This window comes from Poecile atricapillus, chromosome 1 (assembly GCF_030490865.1).
Source record: "Poecile atricapillus isolate bPoeAtr1 chromosome 1, bPoeAtr1.hap1, whole genome shotgun sequence".
Classification (NCBI taxonomy): Eukaryota; Metazoa; Chordata; class Aves; order Passeriformes; family Paridae; genus Poecile; species Poecile atricapillus.
Window position 1 is genome coordinate 134,518,680 of NC_081249.1, and position 22,256 is coordinate 134,540,935.

The 22,256-nt window shown below is 50.5% G+C and overlaps 1 protein-coding gene across 4 annotated transcripts in view; it reads right to left on the reverse strand.

Moving 5' to 3' along the window:
• The window catches only part of LSP1 (lymphocyte specific protein 1), a 48,569-nt gene that overhangs the window by 21,028 nt on the left and 5,285 nt on the right, over positions 1-22,256 (reverse strand). For 2 of the 4 annotated variants that reach the window (XM_058863503.1, XM_058863495.1), the window contains exons 2-3: positions 2,291-2,443; positions 35-124 (exon numbers count right to left, since the gene is read on the reverse strand). In XM_058863503.1, the coding sequence (XP_058719486.1) occupies positions 35-124; positions 2,291-2,443 (243 nt within the window). Of the gene's footprint in view, positions 1-34; positions 125-2,290; positions 2,444-15,071; positions 15,442-15,663; positions 15,867-22,256 lie in introns of those variants that run through there. The other 2 variants (XM_058863488.1, XM_058863512.1) reach the window with 2 other exon arrangements.

Here is a 22,256-nt window from a genome sequence, read left to right on the forward strand (position 1 = left end):
ACCCCTCTCCTTGGTTCATCTGTGTCCTACCCACCTCTGCTTGCGCTGCTCAAGCTTCTGGGACCAGTCACTGAACCCCTCATCTTCCTCCAGCTCTGAAGTCCCAGATGGCTTGAAGTCATAGCTGAAACACGGCAAGAAGGAAATTAGCATTGAGAGGCATACAAAAAGGCCTAAAGGTGGCCTGAAAGAGCCACAGCCTGACACAGCTCTTCTCTCCTTCCACTCCTTCCATTTATTCTTCTTTGGGTGAGCTGAATTGTTGGAGATAGCCATGGCAAAATCATTCCAGTATTTGTGGCCCTGGCCACAAATGTGTGCTCAGGCTAACAGAAAAGCTCCCAGGGAGCGAGAGAGACTGGCTGAACGCTGTTAGAAAACTGGCCACTTCCCTGTGTCCCTCTGCAAACACAACCCCAGGAGAAGCACAAAGCCAGCACAGCCCCGTCATCACCACTTCAGCTGATGTCCATCCCTCTGGCTCCCTAGAACACCCCTGTCTTCCTGCAAACCCTCTGTTCTCCTGACTATTTCTGGTTTTCTTCAGCAGGGCTAAGGGAGAACAGGAGGTTCACTCTGTCCCTTTGGAGCAAGGAAATGCAGGGGTGGGTTTGAACTAAGGGGAGTGACCTGGATAGGATGAGTCCCAGTGTGGGAAGAGTCACAGGAAGGAGGGGGCAGGATGTACACAAGAGAGAATGAAGCTCTTCAGAAGATTAATAGCCAGGGCTGACCCTGGCTGCATGAGCAAGCCCAGGTGGCTGTCAGCAGCTGTAAACAAAACCAGGGAATGGCCAGAGAAGAAGAAACATCCTTGTGGTCGAGCCTGGCCCAGCAAGCTTTGGCATCATAGAGCAGGGACCAAACCCCTTAATTTTAGGAGTTGTTCTTGTCATTGCCCTCTTAAGCACTCAATTAAATTTGGGCAATGCCAATGGTCCTGTGGGGCCAGCAGCACGGCTGTGCCCACGCCAACAGGATTGGGGCCTGCAAGCTGGGTTACTGGGGCTGCTGCACACTGCTCTGGCCTGAGGCTGCTCACAGCACCAACCAGCAAAGCAGAGACCAGAGATCTCATCTGCTCTTTTAAAGACCTTTTCAAATTATTTCCTACCCCCACGTGAAGGGGGGGTTTGGAAAAGCCAATGACTATTATTACTTTCCAGACCTTTGCTTTTAGAGTAGACTGCAGCGGTTTTGTCTGCAGAAAATCACCATGTGTACTTCCACAAAAGATTGTGAAGGTGTTTTGCAGTGCTTTTATATTTTTAAAAAAAAAAAAAAAGAAAAGAAGTCCTGAATAATTTCGGAAGTATATTGGAAAAATAAAAGATCTTTTAATGGAAAAAAAATAGATTTTCATAACTTTAGATATATTTTCAGTAAAATGAAGGCGTTGCTTCTCTGTGACTCCAAACCCTGCCACCATTTTTCCATTGTGTTCAACAGATTTAGAAATAAGCTCAACGCATAAATAGTGCTAAGACTGAGGACTATGAGACAAGAACTTGGCAATTCAGACTAGTTTTTGTGCTAGTCCCAGTGCTGTACAGCATCTAGGCTGCTGAATCGTGGATGTAGGGAGGCTGCAGTAACATGAGGTGTGGGATGCTGGGGATGTCATCCTATCCCTTCTCCAGGTGTTTCCTCTTTGACAGCAGATAGCTCAGCATCTCCATAAATGCCTCCTGAGCTATTTCCATTTAGGACTCAACCTATTAAAGCACAAAGTTAATTCTAACCCTTGGAGCTGTGAACTGCACCAGCTCAGGTGCCGCTTCATGCTTCCCAGTGCCAGGGCAGCATTCTCCAAGGGAGGAATGGGAAGCCCAGCCAGGATAGGTGATTTCTTGCGCTGTGATCTCCCTGGGGTTGTGTATCTCATCCTCAGACACATCTGTCTTTGCACATATCAGGAAACTCCATTACTTATGGTGTAGGATGACTCCCAAGTTGAAATTTAACCAAGCACTGAAATCATTGGCAATGGGGACACCCTGCCAGAGCCCAGCCTGCCCCAAGCTGTCCCAGGGTAAACTCTCTGGGCAGTAAAACCCCCAGCCTTCAGCCAAGAAAATGATCAAAGCAGGACTTCTGGGGTTTTCTGCCCAAACAAGAAAGCACACTATTTGCTAGTGTGCGCTAAATCCCCCAGCCCAAACCTATTAGAGAACTTCCCCATCTTCCCCAAACCACCTCAAATAACAGGGACACACTCGGTGCCTGCAGGCAGGGTTTCCTGCAAGGGAGAAGTGTGCTGCTGAAGGATTTATCCACAGGTAATTCTTACTGGTTTTCCTGAGCCAGAGCTGCGCTCTCTGAGCAGGAGACGGTGCCATTCAAGCCCTCTTCTGCCTGGGACCGCAGCTGCTTCTCCCGCTCCCGCCGCCGCCGCTCTCTCGCCGCCTCCTCCTCATCTTCCACGCTCCACTGTGCTGTCAGCCTGCCAAGCCAGAGGGAAAACCCATCTTTAATGCCATCAGGCAGTCCTGTGAAACCTGGTAACAATCCTCTGAGGTGCCTGGGCTCCCCCCAGCAAGCAGAGGAGCGCTCCCACCATGAGCAGTGATCCTCCAAGTGGCATCCTCACCTCCAGCAGCACAGCTCCGCACTGGAATGGACTGATGGACAAGGATAAGGTGGGACATAGGGACTGGGAGAGGGGTGCAGGAGAGCTTGCGACTCTCTAGAAGGAAGATGTGGTACATATCCTCTTCCTACCTGCCTGTGGGCTGAAGCCCACCGGAAAGCACCATTCCCTGCAAAAACAGCCTCGCACCCCTGGAGGGGTTTGTAAATGGTCCTGCAGTGCTGCAAGATGTCTGAAGGGTTTGTAAAGGGTCTTGCATTGCTCTAAGATATCCAACACCCTCATCTCAAGCTTTGGCCCACAGAAGGCAAGATCTGTACCCTGGGGATGAGTTTCCTTAGGCAGTTGAGCTGCTTCTGCCTGACCAGGAGCCAAGGAAACAGTGGCGGAGGGCAGCACCTATGTCCTGCTCTGCCCTGCCTGGCTTCCTGCCACCCCGGTGGAGAAGAAAAACCTGCCCTGGCTTCTCCCAGACATCTCAACTGCTGGATAATAATGCCTCTATCAGCAGAACAGCCTCTTGCATCCCCAAGGAAGTGATAAGGTGGATGCCACATTCCTTCTCTGGTGATAATGCCAGTCCGGTCACTCCCCATGTGAGATCAGTTCCTGCTCCACTGGCAGCACCAGATGAGATTCAGGCAGAAAGGGACATGCCATGGGGTGGCCACCACTCACCCAAAGGGTCTGTGATGGCAGCTGGAGCTGGGCAGGTGTGATTTGTGGTATGCAGGGCTGATGCTGGGGCTGATTCTGGGGCAGATTCCTCCTCACCCCACTCACCCCTGAGTCCGCCAGGTCCAGAACAGACACAAAGGCTGTTTCCCCTGGCGTTTTTAAGCCTGTTTACAGAAATGTCTTTCAGGAAGAAACACATGGGAGCTGGGAAGTCAATCTCCCAGCAGCAGCAGCAGGACCCAGCCCAACCTGCACTTCCCCACCTCAGGCACACTGTCCTCTTAGGATGAACCTGCTCAATGGGAGACACAGTGCAACATTATTCAGATTGGAACAAAGAGCCTGTGGAAAGGAAAATGGGGAAGAAACCAAACAGAAATGCCTTAGTTGAGACTTGTTTCAGCCCAGTTTGGGTGAATGAGGGGCAGGTTTCAGCTGGCCCCAGGAGTGCCACTCTACCAGCCTGCCCAGCTTTGCCCTCAGTTTGGACTATGAAGCACGTGAGAGGGCCTCACTTCACCATAGGTCTCACCAAAAAGCTGGTTTCTTTTGAAGTTCAGGACAGATACCCCCCTACCCCAGCAATGGCATGGAAAAAAGCCCATTGGGATCAACTGATGAAAAAGGTAGCCTTTTTAACTACACTATGCACCTTGTTAGCCTTTCCAGAAAAGACTCACTCAGAGTCCATTTTACTCTGCAGTGCCAGCAGAGTTGAGCTCAGCCCCAGCAGCACCCCTTTGCACAGTGGTCCCACCACCACCCTGTCAGGAAGCTGGGGATGACTCCAAATCACTGCTCTCCCAAACTCCCACCTGCCCCAAGGCAGCAAAGCCAGGTTGTGAGCCCAGTGAAGAAAGGTTGCCCATGGAGGAGCAGGAAACAAAGCAGACCCCAGGACTAGCCCAAGAGAATGCTCCACTGCCATGTAGTTATTGCCTGCCTTATTTTGGGTGGGCTCTTTCTGCAAGCATCAAATTCAGCTCTTTTCCTTTTTACCCCCTCATCACCCCTTGCCACCTTGCTCTTCATGAGGAAAAAAACAGACCCAGAGCAGAGCCTGGGCTCCCCTCCTCCCTTCCCTACTCATCCCACACTCCTATTTATTATTTTTCCTCAGGTTCCCATAGAAACCCTTGTCTGAGGACCTGGCAGTAAGCCACCATGTTGTTGTTTTTTTTTTTTTTTTAATATATAAATGAAGTCATTCATTAAACTCTGCCATGATCTCCCTCCCTTGTGCGACAGCTCCAGATAGTCTCCAATTCAGAAAGGCTCTTAACCCCCTCTTGCCCATATTGCCCCAGTTATGAGAAGAAAAGTCCATGTTTATGCCAGAACAAGTTAGATTTTGATTAAAACCTTTCACTCCCTCCTCCAGTTCCTTGGGAAGCTGCTGCAGAGGTGGTGCTCCACCAACACCCCCAGCTTGGCCAGGGTGCTCTAGGGAGCCTGGAGGAGGGGGGTCCCTTCTGAACCACAAGAGCTTTCCACACTGTGAGAGCAACATTGGTTGGCAGCCCTCTCCCTTTCCCAGTTGGATGTGACTAACTCTCTCCCCATGACCTCACCGGCTCGCTATTCTGTCCCTGCATCCTTCGAACAGGCTGAGGACAGAGCCGGGGGCGACCGTTTTGGGGAGAAGGATTTTTCTGCAAAAGCACAGAAATAACTTTCCCAGCTCCCTTTACCATAGAGCAATCCAGCTTTGTCACAGAGCAATTCCAGCTTCCAGGTTGCCCACTGCTGTGCTGGGATGTGTCTCAGACACTCTGAGCATCCTGGGGGGGCTGCAGTGCTGGGAACAGTATGCCTCTGCTCAGCAATAAGGGCTGCAGATAAAGCCCCCACAGATTCAAAAATACCAGCACCCTCCAGCAAACACCTAAACAGGGTTTATTTTCAAATTCTGAGCTCTCTGTCATGCTCAAACAGGCTGGTAGGGGAGTGAAGTTTAATAAGGGATGCGTTGGGGTTCAGTAATCACACTGACAAGCAGAGAAAAAAGGACGATTACTTTTGGACTGACCTAGCAGAACAAATATTTGTCTTTAGTGAAAAACAAACAAAACAAAATGAAGCAAAAAACACAAGCAAACGAGAAACTAAGCCTTGCCAAAGTCCTTGTGTTTGGGTCAGCTACAGGGGTTTTGTTGGACCCCAGACAAAATGTGTTATTTCAATTTGGACAAGCACAAGTGTGAGCAGGGGGTCAGCTGTTAAATTGCCTTTCAAAGCAAAAAGGTGGAAAGATTTAATTTCCAAATGGTTCCATTTACTAAAACGGGGCCACGGTCTCCCGTTTGCTCTAATTGTTCACAACCACATTCAGGCACTCAACATGCTCAGCCCACTGTGGCATTTCACAACCGTCTTTCCCAATTCTAGAAATAATTACCCAGTGCCTCAGGTTCAGGCTGATCCCACGCATCTTCACCTCCAGCCAGCACTGTCCCAGGTTGGTCCCAAGCTGGGGAGGTTTGGGGAAGAAGCAGACTCACAGCTGCCGGTGGGATCAAGAGCTCTCAACTTCATTTCACCCATCACAGGATGGGGAAATGGAATGGAATAGGAATGCAATCTTGAGGAGTTGCAAGATGAGCTACTGCATGCTAAACTCCTCCATCCAGCCACCTGCCTTAATAAAATCCCTCTATTGAGGGACTTTCATGCAATGTGAAAGGAAATTCACCCCCTTAAACAACCTTTAGTGTGACTGGAGAAGGGAGGAGAAAAAGTAGAGACCTCAGTGGCCCCAGCAGCCCAGAGCTGCGGCAAGATTTGCTCCAGCAAGAGCTGGTCACAGGGCTGGGTCATTTCTCTTACATGGTCCCTACATCTCTGCCAACAGCTTTTGGAGGCCTTAGTTGAGGCAAACGCTTTGTGGAACGGGTTTCTCTCTTCCTGAGGCCATCCTGCAGATGTAAGGATGAGCTGAAAACACCCTGGATCAGCTGTGCCCACACAGCCACTGTCTGCCAAGCATTGGGGATGCTGAGATTTCTGCTCTGACCGGGGCCAGCCGCCTGCTTCACATCCAGCTCTTGACCTCACCTCCCTCTGGACCCCCAGCCAAGGGAGAGGCTTTATTTCTGTTTGCACTACAGAACACCTCTTCCTGCAGCACAGCAATACAGGCACCCGTACTCGGGCTGCCCTGTTCCACATGGCCACAAGCGCCCGCTCCAGACAAGCCAGCATGGCTGGCAAGGTCACGTTTCATTCGGGCACTTCCTCACCAGCACTTGAGGAGATTTTAATATTCAGGCAAGGGAAATTTCTGGCACCAGATGAGCTGTGTTTAAGGGAAACTCTGCAGACTCGAGAAGTCTTTTGCATGGTTGACAGCTCAAAGGAAGCTTTGCTGGCCCGAACCCAACCTTCAGCACTAAAGCTAATTCCAGAAAGGAAAATCAAATGCCTCCCAGAGGCTTTGGGCTTTGCAGACCTGCACCAGAAAAACTCAGGAACCCTCTACCATCTCACTGGACATTCCTGTCTCCTCAGCTCACCCAGATATCAGGCCAGGAGTGTGTTGGCTTTGGTTGCTGCCTCTATTGAGTAGGTTGCCCCCACAAAGCCAGGGTATAATAGGGAAGAGGTTTTGGGAACAGGATTTAGGAGGAGCCAAATGCAACCCCAGAAGATACATTGCCCTATCACCTTTGAAAAACCCAGTGTCTACCACAGCTGGAAATACATCCTGGAAGCTGAGTGAATTAGAGAAGAACTGAAAAAGGCAGTTCTGCCTCCCCCAGCAGCCATCCCATCTCTGCTCCTTTGAGGTTTGGGGAAAGGGAGATGCCAGAAACCAGTGCAAGGCACCTTCCCCTTCCATGCAATCCACTGCAGCCTGCATTGCCCTGTCGCAGTTCCAGACACAACATCAGTGCAGAACATGGCCTAGGACCATCAACAAGTTCATCTGCTGCCAAGCAGAGCTGCCAGTCTTTATTTCATATTGCATTTATCACACACTTATAAAGGGCCCTGACTGCTGGCAGGAGATGTGCAGCTCACCCTGTCACATGACAGGGAAGAGGGCACCCTCCAAAGGCTCCAACTCCCTCACCCACTTGACCTTCTGCCAAGAAATTAATCACTTATTAGTGGCATATAATGGCTCTGTGTGACTGAGTCAAGCATGCTGAAATACACAGATAATGCCTCCACTCATGTCATTCAGGACCACTGGTGTCAGGCCACCACAGAAGTCATGGGTTTCCATGCTTTAGGAATAACGTGGCTGGATAGCAAAGATTACAGCGGGGTCATCATCCCACTGAATAAGGAAGGGGGTGTGGATAGCAGTACAATACAGGGAGACTGAGAAAAGAAATAAAATCAAGAATTATTATGTCACAGCCTAAAGTTTATTTCAGCCTTGCCTCAGGAGAATTATCCTAGCTCTGAAACAGCAATGTGTCGGTCGAAGGCAGCCAGAGATACTCCACAAGCCTCTCCCTCCCATACATTCATGTAATTCCTCAGCTGCATTGCTCCGTTCAGAGTCCAGGCTACAGAGTTTTGAACAAGAAGGGGGGCAGGGGAAAGGGAAAAAATGCATCTATGTGCTTCACCCTCAGCCTTTTTCTCATACCAAGCTTCCCCACCCCACACGTATCTGTGCAGTCTCAGCCACGTCTTCCCATTTCTCCTATAAATCACGGGTCACCTTCAGGATGTGAACAGCAGGACAGAGCTGCTTCACACCCAGGAGTGGCCACAGAGCCCATCTCCACCTCCTGCTAGAACTAGGGGTGAGGAAAGGCAGCATGTATGGGGTGATAAGGACACACCAAGGCATCTGAACAGAACGTGATACATCCCAAACTTTCATCAAGCAGAAATAGAAGGAAAACCACATTCGGCATCGCAGAGACCTATCTCCCTCTTACGAATAAAAGCAACTCTTCTTTTTTTAAACGGATCTTGGATTTCCTCCACACGAGCACGTCCCGTTTCTGCCCTGAGAAGGACGTGCAGATGTGCAGCCATGCATCACAAGTGCCACATAAAAAACTCTGCCTAGTTTAGCCTTCATTAAATCCTCTGCAAAAATTGACCTGTCACTGTGGAATGGCAGGCAGGGAGAGTCCCAAGGTGGTAATTTACTGCTTCCACAAGGAAAACAAGACAGACTTGAGAAAGCCAGTGGCAAATCGCAGGAGCAGACCCTGGAGGAGGGATGAAAACAGGGCTGGTCCATCATGAGCTTCATCTGCCCCCTCCTGCCACTCCCATGACTGTGGCTCCAATAAGGTACGTGGAATGCTCCATGCTTCCAGACACCATAGGTGATGCACAACCACTCAGAGGCATGAGGCAACCAGTGGGAACAACTGTTCCTTTTTATTATTATTGATTTTAATCATGGCAGACAGAATCCAAACGAATCGCTTCCAAGATGATGGATTGCACCCTCAGGACCGTGGGTCCTTAGCACACAGATAGGCTGGTGCAATAATGTATTAGCATCACCGGTCAGGAATTTGGCAGGGGGGAGGAAAGGGCTGGAGCCCGAGCCCTCCCAGCACTCCACTGCATTCAGTAGGTGTGAGAAATCAGTGCTGTGTATGACCTCGAACCATGGCTCTTTCTCACGGTCTCTCCACCTCAGCCCTAAGGTTCAAGGAATTGCAGGGTTTTTTCTACAGGGCAGGAAGTCTGGGCTCTGTTTTTGCAAGAGAGAAACATGTCAGAGGAGAAAATAGACTTGTCAAAGAGATGCAGACTGCCTTACCCAGCTTTTGTATTTTATTTTTCTCCTCCTTAAGAGGGAAGCAAGACTCCACAGCCTTCCAGCCTTGGCTACAGTCAGCTTGGTACACTCCTTCTGGAAAACAAGTCTGAGCCTAGAAAGGTGAGGAAATTGCCTTAGCCCTGCTTCAAGCCGGGATTAAGAGCAAGATGTGTATCAGCGTGCTGGTTTTTACAGCACAGCTGGCTTGGCCCTCACTTTGCAGCCCCGGGGGCGAGGCAGTCCCCCCAGCAGCAGGAGGGAGTTTGCTGTCTGAGCAGTGGCAGGAGGCAGCAGGAGGCCGTGAGAACGCACTGCTCCACTCCCTGGGAGAGTTGCTGAGGCTCTCTTCCTTTGTGGCCATCGCTGACAAGCGGTGCTGCTGCAGGAACAGCAGAGTCAGCAGCAAGCCCCGGGTCCCCGCTGCGCTAGGGCAGAGCATCTTCATGAGGAAAAAGTCTTTGCCCCAAAATACTGATCCCAAAATCCTGTGTTTGAGGGCAAGGCACCCTGGATTCTTGCTGTGGGGCAGAGGCACTTGGCAGCCCCAGTTGCCCTTTGCCCACCATAGAGCCGAGGGATGGTGCTGATGCTATTTGATGCTCCATCAAAAGAGCTCAAAATGGAGGGAGAAGGAGAAATCAAAAAAATCTGAAAGCTGAAAATTAGTTTATAGACACCATCCCAGCTGCAAAGTCTCAGGCCTGAGCTTCTCTATCCAGTGCTCTTTCTAGCTGAACCACGCTCAGATACACATGGTGGTTCTTCTCCATCATCAGAGGATGCCAATGACCTGTGGCTGCAGCCCTGATGGACTCAAAGGCTCACTACAGCTTCCCAAAATTTCCGTGGGCTCAAAGTTCAGGCCCTGAACATCCAATTGCTTGAGAGCAGGTAAAAAATCTGAATCCAGCCAGGCTAAAGGCAAACAAAACCCATGAGCTGGTTTCTGGGAAAGGTCAATGGTAGGTGGAGTTCTGACAAAACAAACCCCAGGGCTGGAAAAAATCTGGGAATGGATCCACAGGGTACTCAGAGGAGACAGTTGAGCTGCTTCAACTGGAGAGAAAGCGATCAGCAGTTATCCTTGGGGTGAAAGCTGAGGGTGGGCACCCCACAAAGCACACAGGGAAGCACTTACCCACCACACACTGGCTCAGCCCTTACCCTCACCCTGCCCCACAGCTCAGCTGGGCTGCAAATCCCCAGGTTCCTCCTGGCTTGCAAAATATGGTGGCATCACTCTGCAAGCAGGTGGCACCACAAATGTGTATGTGGAAATCCCCCAGGGCATGCCATCAGTCTGGCCCAAAGAGCTCTCCTGGATGCTCCTCCCTGCCAGCAGCCTCTGCTCACATCTCCCTTCCCACCTCCCTCCATTTGTAGGGGTCCACAAAGATGTGGGGTCCATCTGCTCTGCCCTGGCCACACCAATGGGGCACAGAGGGATAAAAAAAGATGAATGCCACTAATAAAAGCATCAAAATAGGGAAGAGTCAAGAAGGGGAGCATCACAGGCTCCTCATGATGCGTTGAGGAAGCATTGCAAAGCATGAATCACACTGATGTAGGCCCTGTGTCTCCTGCTGTCCCCGTGCAGGAATCCCTCCCTCCTCTTCCCACACAACAGCTCTGCTACTGGCTCGTCCCTACACATTCCAGTTTTTCCATCTTCCCCTAAAGAGCTGCCCCACTTCTTCACAGCGAGAATTCCTTGCTCCCTACACCTATCTATGAGCCAGGGACTTGAAGCAAAATGGTGCTGCAATAGCCCCTGGAGGCAGTAGCTATCTCCCAAGGCAACAAACTGTGCCCAGACCATGTCCTGGCACCAACCACACACTCCCCACCCCACAAAAAATGTTCTTCCCCTTCAAAGCGCCATCCAGCCCTCCCAAGTGCTTCAAGCTTCTTGTTCCCAGCTCAGCACTCAGGAGGTCAAGACAGAAATATTGGAGTAGCATCTTCCCTGCTGAGACACATCCTGGCAAGCTTTGGGAAACAGCGAATGCAGGCAGAAAGGAAGGCATCCTGCAGAGCTGGGCAGAGCCCCCATATCCTGATCAAACTAAATATTACACTCAAAACACACACCAAAATTCAAGGAGTTCATGGAATTTTAAAGCTACTCCTAGTGCTGAAGAACTCTAAGCATCACCAAGAGCATTGCTTGAAAATGCAGTAACCTGTTGTAGGGAGAAAGAAGGGGCCCTGCAGCCACCTCATGGGTGCCAGGATATGAGTACTGGAGGTGGCAAGCACCTCAGCATTTATAGCAGGCCAAAACAAGATTCATTTCAGACCTCACAATCTGGCTTCCCATGTTAATGACTCCATAGAAGATAACAAAGCAAAAATCCCATCCTACAGAGTAAATTATTAGCTCTAACCCATGATCAAATTTTCTGACTTGTTTTCTTCCCCTGAGCTTTTTCATCCTCAAGATTCAGCCCCCTCTTCCCACAGCATTATTTGCACTTCAGACTCCATGGCATTGCAAAGACGTATAACTAGAGGTACTGGTTTATTTGTTCCTCATGCAGCAGCCATGCTCTGGAGCCCCTGTTCTGGACCAGGTCCCCGTTGTGCTTGGAAGCAAAGGGGTGTTGCAGCATATAAGAACACTGTCCTTTTTCCCCAAGAACAAATGACAGCTCACTTCCTGATGGCACCCCAGATTCACCCACATGCTGGATAAAAGACAAGAGCAGAAGTGCTTCCAGTTCCCATCCACATGCCCACACACTTGACCCCACGGCCACACGTGCCAGCCAGGCACCCACAGCCCCGCGGTGGGGACACACCTGCAGCGAGCCACCACAGCACTCAGTGGGAGCAGTGTCGACCACGAGGCCAAATAATCCAGTTCCAAGGAGCAGCACAGCTGCTTTACAGAGAGGCTGATCTGTAGGTTAATTAAACAGCCATATTCTTTTGTGAAACACTTCAGGCTCGATAAACAGAAGGAGAGTAAAATTCCAGCAGGAGCAGATAATGAACTGAATGAATCGACATGACAGGTGCTGGATCCCTATCTTATTTATAGGAATTCATTAGAAGGATAAGGAGAAAGAGATCGTGATAACAAGATAAAGTGCCTTACGTTTGGAGAGGACTTTAAAAAAATACAAAGCCTTGTGGGCGTGTGAGGGATCATCGCTGCAAGCATGCTACAAAGGGAGAAATATTTCCCCAGTGATATCCTGATAGAGAAACTATGCTGGACAAGGGGAGTGCCTGGGCACACGGGCCAAAGCAGGGAAGGTAGATAGCCCTGCAATTGACCATTCTTGTCATACCTTTCCCAGGTAATTATTCAGCCACTCGTGCTCTGAAGTTGCAAGGCCTAATCCTGGGCTCTTTTCAGCCTCCAGCTTTTCAGATGTCAATGGAACGTCCCTGCACCTTCTGCGAAGCCAGTGAGGAAGAAGGAGGGCTAATTTTTCCAGTCCACCTCCTGGCTGGGCAGAGGTGAAAGATGTTTCCTAAAGTACTGGCTCAGTGCTTCAGCCTCCAGGTGTCCCCAACGTGTCCTAGTGATCCCAAGCACACCAAACCGCTCCGGAGCATGGCGTGCACCAAGCCTGTCAGCAGTCAGTGTGGAAAAGCCACTTCACACAAATCTGACTCCTGGACTGATGTTCGGGTGATGCTTCACCCATGGGCCCCTTTGTCTGAAATGCTGGGGTTTTGTAACAAGCACAAGACAGGATGCCTAAAGCATTAGGACTCAGCTCTTCAGCCCAAAATCCACAAGACTTACACTGGTTTCAGCTCAGGAACCCTTAGCCCTGTTGGCAAGCAGCTCCTGTAGCTGAGCAGTGCTCAGAGAAGGTAACTCCCTGGTTATCCCCCCTGTTGCCCTGCAGCAGGAGCAGCCAGGTAAATCCTGACACCACACTGATATCCCCAGTGCTCATGAATATGGCTTGAGCAGCTGTCTCCACTCCTGTGCTCCAGCTCTCCAAAGCACTTGGACACACCAGAAGAGCCCAGGACCTACACAGCATAACCACTCTGTTGCAGTCACCTGGGGACAGAAAAAAGCAGAGCACAGCAATCTTGACAGCAACGCATCTTCAAGCTAGGAGCCTCAAGCTATTCACTAAAGAAGCTCCTTCCTGCAGCCAAGGTGGCAAAGCTTGCAGAGCCAGCCCCACAGCCAACCTCAGGAACTCCAGGAGAAACTGTTCCAGGAGAAAAATACCATTGCAAAATAGGCTATGGAGTGTGTGGAGCAAACCCTGCCTGCTCTGCTGGTGAATCCTGTGAGCATGAGTGAGGCTTTTTGTGTGAAAACCATAGAAATCCCTCACACCCCCCTCCACTCCTCATCTGTAAGCAGGACTGGAAAACACAGCCACAAAGCTAAACCTCAGTCAGGTTAAGTGTAGTAACCCTTCTCAGGAAAAGTGTCACCTTGTAAAAAAAGTCCCTGTGAGTCTCTGGGACACCAGAAGTCCCTTACCCACAGCAAGAGGAATGTGGAGATGTCACTCAGGACAGGAAAACACCCCTGATTTAGTCTGTGCTGAGGACAGTTCTTTGGACACCCCTTTTCTCTGCATGAAGCACATGTGTTTCCCCTTGCTCCCCTCCCCATCTGTCACCCTGCAAAATAAATTCCCACCCAGCTGTAAGCAGGTGATTCCCACCCCAGTTCATTTACCTGGCCCTCCTCAGTACCAGCTGGCCCCAAATCCGAGCTCATCCCTGCCTTCTGCACACCCACAGAGGTTTCCCCACCTGTCACAAGCCCCTGACAAAGCCCTGCTCTGAAACAGGGATGTGTAACTCAGATCCCAGTCCCCCTAGGCTAAGACCAGGCAATGGGTCCAACAGGCCAAACAAAAGATGAACCGAGAGAAGTCAGCTTCTCCTGCCCACTCTCCACCCCAGGGGCCTGTGCAACCAGTGGCAGCTTTTCTGCCAGCTTCCCTGGGTCTAGAAGGGCAGAAAGTGGCAAGGACTGGATGGGCTGTAGGCACCCATTTACCTTCCAAGACAAGAAACTTATTTGAGAGATGAGTTTTAGAGGCTGCATTACCAATCAAGGAGTTCCCAAATTGACTGGAAAATGCCTGGTGAAATCAACCCCACCGTGTCATCCTCCACCCCTCAGCAGGAGACCAGCGGTCACAGTGAGCACAAGGGACCCAAGAGGCACCCAAGATGCAGAATGTGAGTCCAGCACTCCCTAAATTCCACCTCTCACCCATCCAGCTGCTTAGTTAATTGTGTGGAGGTGAGAAGTGCCTCTCTTCAGCCCAGTCAGAGCCATCAGCATGGCACACCCTCATCATCCAGAGAGGGATCCCAGAGACCCAGGGAGGGAAGCAGCAATTCCAGCCCCCAGGGAAGAGCACAGTGACCGCATGGCAGGGAATCCCAAAGCCAGCAGACAATGTAGCCGTCCTCCCCGGCTCAGCGCCGGCTGACAAACGGGAATAAGCCTAACTGAGCCATCCACGTCCCTGCCCTGGCAATTATACTCGGAGAGAAAGGTTCCAAGCACTATTGTGATCAATTAAATCGAAAAAGAGCGATGTCAGCTTGCAGCCCTGGGAGGATCCGACCCTTTACTGATCTCTGAATTAAAAACGGGCATCACAGCGTGCACAACGCATAGCTCCTGCGGGGAAAAAAAGAAAAATCCTTTTTCTAGGCAGAAGCCTTCAGCACTCAGGAGACACAAAAAGCCACGTATTGAGAGATCCCTTGCAGGGAGAGGGGGAACCAGCGGCTCAGGTGACTGTCACAGTACAGTTGCGCTCAGTTATTTCAGTTGGGAGCTCCTGGAAAAACCATCAGTAAGTTCAAATCTGCTTTTCTCATACAGCTTTTGGGGAGGAGAGGGAGGGTCAGCTATTATCCTTCCTCCCAATGCATGGGCTCTGCTGGAAAACCAGGGTAAGGACGAGATTCAGCCGATCTAAAGGGACACGAAGATGGTCGGTCCGAACCACGCTCCCTTTCCCCCGCGGCGTTCCCCACCGCGCCCCCGGGCTCGGGCACATCCAGCCGGAGCCGGGAGCGGACCCCTGCGGGCAGGTGGGCGCTCACCTGATGAGGTTCTGCAGGCCCTGCTTGCTGGAGTTCCTCCTCAGGATCGCGCTGGTCATGGTGGCCAAGCCGCGGCGGGCAGGGTCCCGCTGCCGCCCCCTCCCCAGCGCCGCAGGCAGCCGCCCGGCACTGCGCGCTCCCGCGGCCCCCTCTCCGCCTTCAGGAAGTTCTGCAGCTGGTTTCCTTTTGTTTCTGCTAGCCCCCCCTGCTCCACACCCCCGGCTTGTCTCCTCCACCTCCACCTCCTCCTCCTCCCCTTCTGCCTCGTGGAAGTGCCACGGGAGAATCTCTTTGGGCGCAGCCGCCGGCGGGCCCCGCAGCACAAAGCCCGGCGCTCCCCACTGCCCTGCGAGGGGGATTCTCTCCTGGCTTTAACTCTCCTCTCCCTCCTTCATCTTCTCCAGCCCACTCCTCTCTCTTCCCCACCCTCCCTTCTCCCCCCCCCCCCTTCTGTTTTTTCCCACCTTTACCACTGTTTTTCTGGTTACACAAAGCAACTAGGGAGCAGAAATCCAGGTTGGCAGCTTGCACTCGACGGGCTGTAAATCACTCCCGCTCCATTCACAGCAGAAGTCTTGCATGAAGGTCTCACCTCCAAACAGTCCCCGCACTTCCGAAGGTGAGCCAGGAATCAGAAGAATACGAAAGGGGCTTTGCACTGGGAAATGCCACACCAGAGGAAAATGTTCTCCTGCGATAGCAGCTGGATTTTGGGGGAAGCCACAGAGCTGCAGCCTCAGGCAGGCAAGCAGCGTACACTCTGCTTCTGCTCTCAAACATTGCCCCTCACCTGCCTGAGTCACCAAGTCGCCTGTGCCTCACTTTCCTCAGCCATCAAATTGGGCAAGAGGCAAAAAATCTGACTAAATCTGGCTTGTCTCCATGAAACACTGATATTTCAGGGGATGAAAGAAATGCATCAGTGTTTGATGAAGGACTAAGATTGCCACCTGCTAAAACAAAATGCCCATCTGCCATGCATTCAGATGGTTGTTCTTCACGCTACCTCCTCATGGGATTAGTCCTGGGAGGAAAAAACAAAGGAGCCTTTTTTCCTAAACTGCATCTCCTGGTCCATGTATGCTTTTTGGGTGAAAAGATATTCCCTACTATGCCAAACCAACAGGTGCCTGGACTTGTACCTAGCAAGTTCCAGCCCTGCCTTATACTTGCACATTATGGTGCTCATGGCATGGCCTGCCCATGTTCCCCAGGGTTAGTGGGAATATTCCTCTTGTCCGCAAAATGGGAGCAGTTACGATGGAAGCACTCTGCTGAGACCCTCACCTTCCTTCTGCTTTCAGTCCTTCTGATCTCATTTACACGTTTCCTTTCAATCACTTCTGCAGAAATGTTTCTTGATGCCTGGTAAACTGAAAAGGGGAAGTTGCCCATGAAATACACCAAGAAATCTCAATTTAAAATAGGAAGTACCTGCCCTCCTCTCCACTGTCTCTTCATTTCAAAACAGCTTGATTTTTTTTCCCCTGCAGGTATTTACTAATCATTGCCTAAGTGATTATGAACAACAAAATCCACAAAGCGCAGACGTTGACGCTGGCCTCACTCTGTGGGCTGCTTAGATGATATCACACTGCATATTTTCCTTTCAAAATTCAGTGAGAAGATGCAAAAGATCCACCACAAAAGATTTCTGTTGCTAAAAAAGAGCTTGTCCCAGCCTTGCAAGTGCTTGCAAGAGTAATTAGATTTAAGCATATGAACATTCCTATTGACTTCACCACAACTGGCCAGAGTTGAAATGAAGTGTGCACCTACAGGGTTTTCTTTTTGGAGAGAATCGGCCCAAACCTGCCCCTGACTCCCATGGTCCGAGCCAGGCAAAGATGCAACTTGAAGGAGCCCTGGCAGGCAGAGATGTAGCTCGCAGCCATGGGCCAGCAGCAACTGGGGCTGAATGAAATCACTGCAAGCACTCTTCATTCAGGCAGAGATGCCAGATGATCCTCAGGGAGCTGAGGAGGGACAGGGAGGAACGCAGTGGAGAATGTTAACAGGATGCTGCTACCTATGGGAGGAGAGTCTCTGTGTAAATGGGCAGAGGAAAAGCTGTTAATTCCCCCAGCAAGAGAGCCTTGGCTCCAGACCGGGTTTGACTACTGGAGGATGCCAGCATGAGCTCCTTGTCTTGAAAGCACTTGGCTGGCTTCCACCCCAGTTCCAGGACTGCCTTCCTCTCAGAGATGGAGCTTTCAGTGAACAGGGCTGACAGAAACCATGCTTGGATGATGAAATGCAGGACTGGAGAGAGGTCATGACATTAGCTCTTACTGGTCTAAGGTGCTAGGATAATTTGGAAACACCAGAAGTGAGGCAGTGAGGAAGGGAGTCCCTTAACTGCAACAGGCAGCAGGCTGAGCTCTGTGTTGCTCCCAGGGAGAGAAATTCCTTGTTCTGAACTCTGCCTGGAAAAATCTTTCAAGGTAGCTGGGCCCCTCGACCTCTGGGAAAGGCTCCATGCCCCTCTCCCTGCATTTCATCTTTGAGAAAGATACTAAATATCACAAGAAGACTCATCCTTCCTCCAGCATCAGCCGGGTCTTGCAGAACCGCAGGGAAAGGAGAGCAGGGCAGGACCCACAGCTTGCAAGAAGGGGAATGGACAGAGTCACTATCCCCATCTCTGTGGGGCATTTAAACCCACTATTCAAAGCACAGAGAAAGAGCAGTGCAGGAGAAATCCCACACCATTGCCTTAGAGTGCAGAGGCACCTTGGGTCCCCTCTCCTCTCCTGCCCCTCACTCCACGTGCATCAGTGTGAGTCACACCACGTATCCAGGAACAGTAAGGTCAGCATCAGTCCCACAGCTGCTCGGATCCTTTCACAGAAACAAACCCCCTGGCCCTACCACGAAGTGGGTAGGAGCACAGTGGACACAGGAAGAAAAACAAAGAATTAATTCATCTGTTATTTTTTGGCACAGTTTAAGCTAGAAGAGCCACCAAAAATCTCTGCAGCAAAACATCACCCCACTACAGGAACTGGAGCACTCCGTGTGGCACTGGAGTTTCCCAAAGCTCGTCCCAGCAGCAGGGAAGGCAGAGAAGGCGAGATGCTGTGAGGGAGAGCGGGTCTGCCTCCATCACTGTGGGAAGGAGGGCTGGAGTCCCAGAGAGATAGGGCTGCACCAGTTCCTGTTAATTACACAATCATTCTGCTATGTAGCACTAGTTGCAAAATCAGTTGAAGGCTCACACATGGTCAAGGGAAAAAAAAAAAAGGGAAAGAAACAAAAATACCCTAATCCTGCTAGTGAGGAAATCCAGCTCAAGCATTTCTCTACAATACTGCTGGGATGTCAGCCACTGTCAGGACAAGGCCCAAAGCTTAGTCACTGCAAGGGCCAGTCCTTTCCAAGTGCCACCATCTGCCAGCATGGTTTCCAGAGGTCCATGCCTGCATGTCAGTGGTGGGATCCCACCCCAAGAAGATGTTCTTACAGAGACAGCTTCACATCTTCAGCAGGGACTAAGAGCCCTAGCTCAGCTGGAGACCCTGTGCCTCCACCAGTAGCCCCTAGGACAATGAAATAGATTGGGGGGGGTATCTCTGGTTTTCCTTTTAAATGATGCATCTTTCCCTCTGCCGTCCCAAACCTCTCCCCCTATCCTGATATCCCACCAGCCTCTCCTCACCAGGAACAGGCATACACCACTTTGAAACCACCTTGGTAGGCACCAGCACTTGCCCAACTCCCCAGTTCAGGGAAAAGGGCACGCCATTGGTACATCAGCTGTATAGATGGTGTGTTTTGCACGTTGGCCTGAGTAGGGTTTTCCCACCTCACCTTCACCCTGAATTCCCACTTAACTCAGTCCAGCTCACTCTGCCAGCACTCACTTTTGGGCAGCCAAATACAGAGACCAAGACAGGCAAACAAGAGATAATCCTGAGGAAACAGCAGGACTGGCAGCCAAAAGCAGCACATTGTCTCCTTCCCACCAGAACAGCTCTTTACAAGCACCAGAGTGTGCTGCCAGGAGGGCAGGGAGCCCCACCTCTGCAATTAGCTCAGGATGCAGGGCAAGGAGTCCAGTCCCAGTGATGCTCCCCAGCAAGCCTTCCTCTGTCCTGGCATGAGTCAGGAGAGGATATTCCCAAGCCAATGCACAACCCCATGGGTGTTCAGGGTGGGGGTGCTGTAGGCGGGAGCTGTCTTGGCTCAGAGTTGTTGTCAGGCTGACATGCTCAGAGGAGCACCATGAAAAACATGCATAATTGTGGGTCTAAACAGCCAACAAACACTGTGTCATACTAAGTCTGAAATATCTGGCATGGGATCAGTGATGACTTTCTTCCTCTGATAGCCAAAGAGGCAGAAATGAGAGGGAATCAGAAGCTGGATCTAGAAGGAGCATCCTTCTTCCTCTACCCCACTGCCACCTCTCACCCTCACACAGAATGGAAAACAGACACTCCCTGGGGAACTTAAGGGCTACATCCATAAACCTAAAATCATTAGGTTTCATCATGAAGTTTGCTTCATTTATCAGTGAGAGGGGAAGATGCAAGTTTACAAGCCTTGCAAGAGAAGATGCATTTGCTCCAGGGTGATACACACAAGGACAAAGGATGGATTTAACAAACAGGGGAAGGGGAAAAGCATTAACAGGGCAGCCCAGCACAGTTAAAGGAGATCTGGGCCCCTGTTACACCAAGGTCTGGGCAAACAGCAAGAGACCACCTGAGCCACTGCAGTGAGCCACCATCCAGGTTTTCCAGACCAGGGCTAAGGCTGAGTGACTCAGCCAAGCCCTGGAGGAGTGCAGCTGGTCCAGCATGTTGAGCCAGCACCATCACTGATACTGTGCACTGCTATCTATATATTATGTTAAATCAACAAAGCCATTGGGAAGGAGACAGGAAGACAAAACAATGGCTGCAGATAAGACACTCCCATCCCACACAGGAGGGTCATTACAGGACAAGAGGAGAACTATTGGCCCCAAGGAGGCAGACTCCATCTCTTAGGGATGGTTGTCTACCGCAAGGCCAAGAAGCAGGACAAAAGACTCCAGTCAGGATGGATAAGATATAGGCAGCTGCTGCCAAGAGGTTGTCTCCCCCCAGCAGACACTGTAGGAAAAATCTGAAAAAGGCCTTTTTATAGCATCACATTGCTTCATCATGAGTCTCTGCTCACCAAGGTTTGTAAAACTGCTGAATTCATTTGAATTTTGAATGACTATTTAAAATAAATGGAGTGGTCTTTGCTTTGACTAGGTGGATTAGATGGACATTGGGCAGCTGAAGATGCCGTCAAACATCTCCCATGCTGGCTATCAGAGGTGCACAACCAGAAACAGAGGCACCACCTTCCTTCACCAGGAGGCATCTGTGTGACATGTTTAAGTATTGCCCAAAGCCGTGCAGCACATTTTGTGGATGGGCCTGTGGCTGAGTCCCACTGCACGAGCACAGCCCTGTGTCAAGCCATGCTGCTCAGATGACCACACAGCTTTCAAGAAGTAAAATACAGCTTCTGCCCAATATAAACTTATTAGCTCATCTGCAGCTGGCTCCAGGCTCTGATGCAGCACCGTGTTGTGCAACACAAGCAGTTTTAGCAACCATTAATCTCCGCTTTACGCTGCTGGGCTCTCACTCCAGCCGGGGTCAGGGGACACTAAATGGATAAGAAGGAACTCCCAAGCACCATCTGACAGTTCCTGCATCCCTCACTCCAAGCTGCTCCTTGTCCCAGGGAAAGGCATCTAATATCAGCTTGCCCATATCCATCCATGCTTCCCTTGCTAAGCTGGGCAAAAGACAGGAGCTGTTCTGAAGGGGCTCGCAAAACCATCATCATGTACTCAAAAACCTTGAAGACACACGGCTCCATCAAGGGGGAAGACAGTCATTAATGCTCCAAAGTGAGGCCCAAAAAAGGCTAAGAGGGGCCTTTCTGCACAAAGAGCAGCTGATGCTGTATGCAGGAAGATGGCAGCTGGAATGGAGAAGCAGCAGAAGAGAGAAATGCCACTCCCAGGAAGAGGTCCCCCCAGAGCAGGGGTGCACAGCCTGTGTATCACAGTAGTCTGCCCTTCCAGACACCTCAGCTTGGGCAATTTGCTGTCAGCTCCTGGTATGGGAACCTAACAACTGCAAGGAGGCACTTATTTCAAGAGGAAATTATTATTGTCATCAATTTTATTGGGAGAGAACTCTGCCCCTCCTAAATAGCTGGCAGCCGTGATTTTTTGGGGTCTGTCAATAGTTCAGAGTTTGTCAATGCTAATGACTCCAAAGCAAGCTTGCACTGGAAAGGAAACTGCTTCTGCAGCAGAAAAGCACAAGCATGCACAAGCACAGAAGAAGAGATCATATTTTCCAAGCTATCTGGCAAGGACTTGATAAAAGGCACTGCACAAACTGTCTAGTCAGCTGCAGCAAGCAACAGCTACCTAGAGCTGCGAGAGAGGCTTCTTTGGTAATGCAGGATGAATCCCTAACAAAAAAAAAAAAAAAAAAAAAAAAAAAAAAAAAAAAAAATCTGTTTTCAAAATGAGTGCATAAGCAAAAGAACCAAAGACCTCCAGCTGATGCAAACTGGCAGAGCTTTCTCTATGGCAGGCAGAGAGAGGGATGGTGCTGATATGCACTGGCAAAAGCATTTGGGCTTGTATGTCTGTGCAATAGCAAGAAAAATCCAAATAATCTGAGCTCCAGCTCATCTGAGTCTTGCACTTCTCAGATCAGTTGCTTGCAGATTGCCCCACGTTTTCAGACCACTGGATGGAAGTCGCCAATTAAGCCAATAGGAGCCCACTGACTGCCATTTGCATTTATTAATAAATCCAGCTGGGTTTGCTCACGTATCTTTCTCTTTATCCATGTATTTCTTGGACAGTTACCAGAGGCACCAGGCTGCTGGGAGCCACCACTGCTCACGTGAGACAGGCTGAACCCAAATAGTTGTTGTGTTTGACACTCCCGCGTGTGACTGAAGATGGAGCTCTGCTGCCAGCCCCAGCAGCCCATCCCAGGAGGGACTTGTTTAAAGTAGCAAATAACAGAAGGCATTTTGTCCTGCCTTACTGCAAGTTCTCCTGCAGGGGATGGGGGCTGCAGGAGTGGAGCCCCCAGAAAGCCACTGGAGACCTGCCCATAAGAAAGACAACTCTGAGTGCCGAAACCTGGGATTAAGACACTTCAAAGGCTG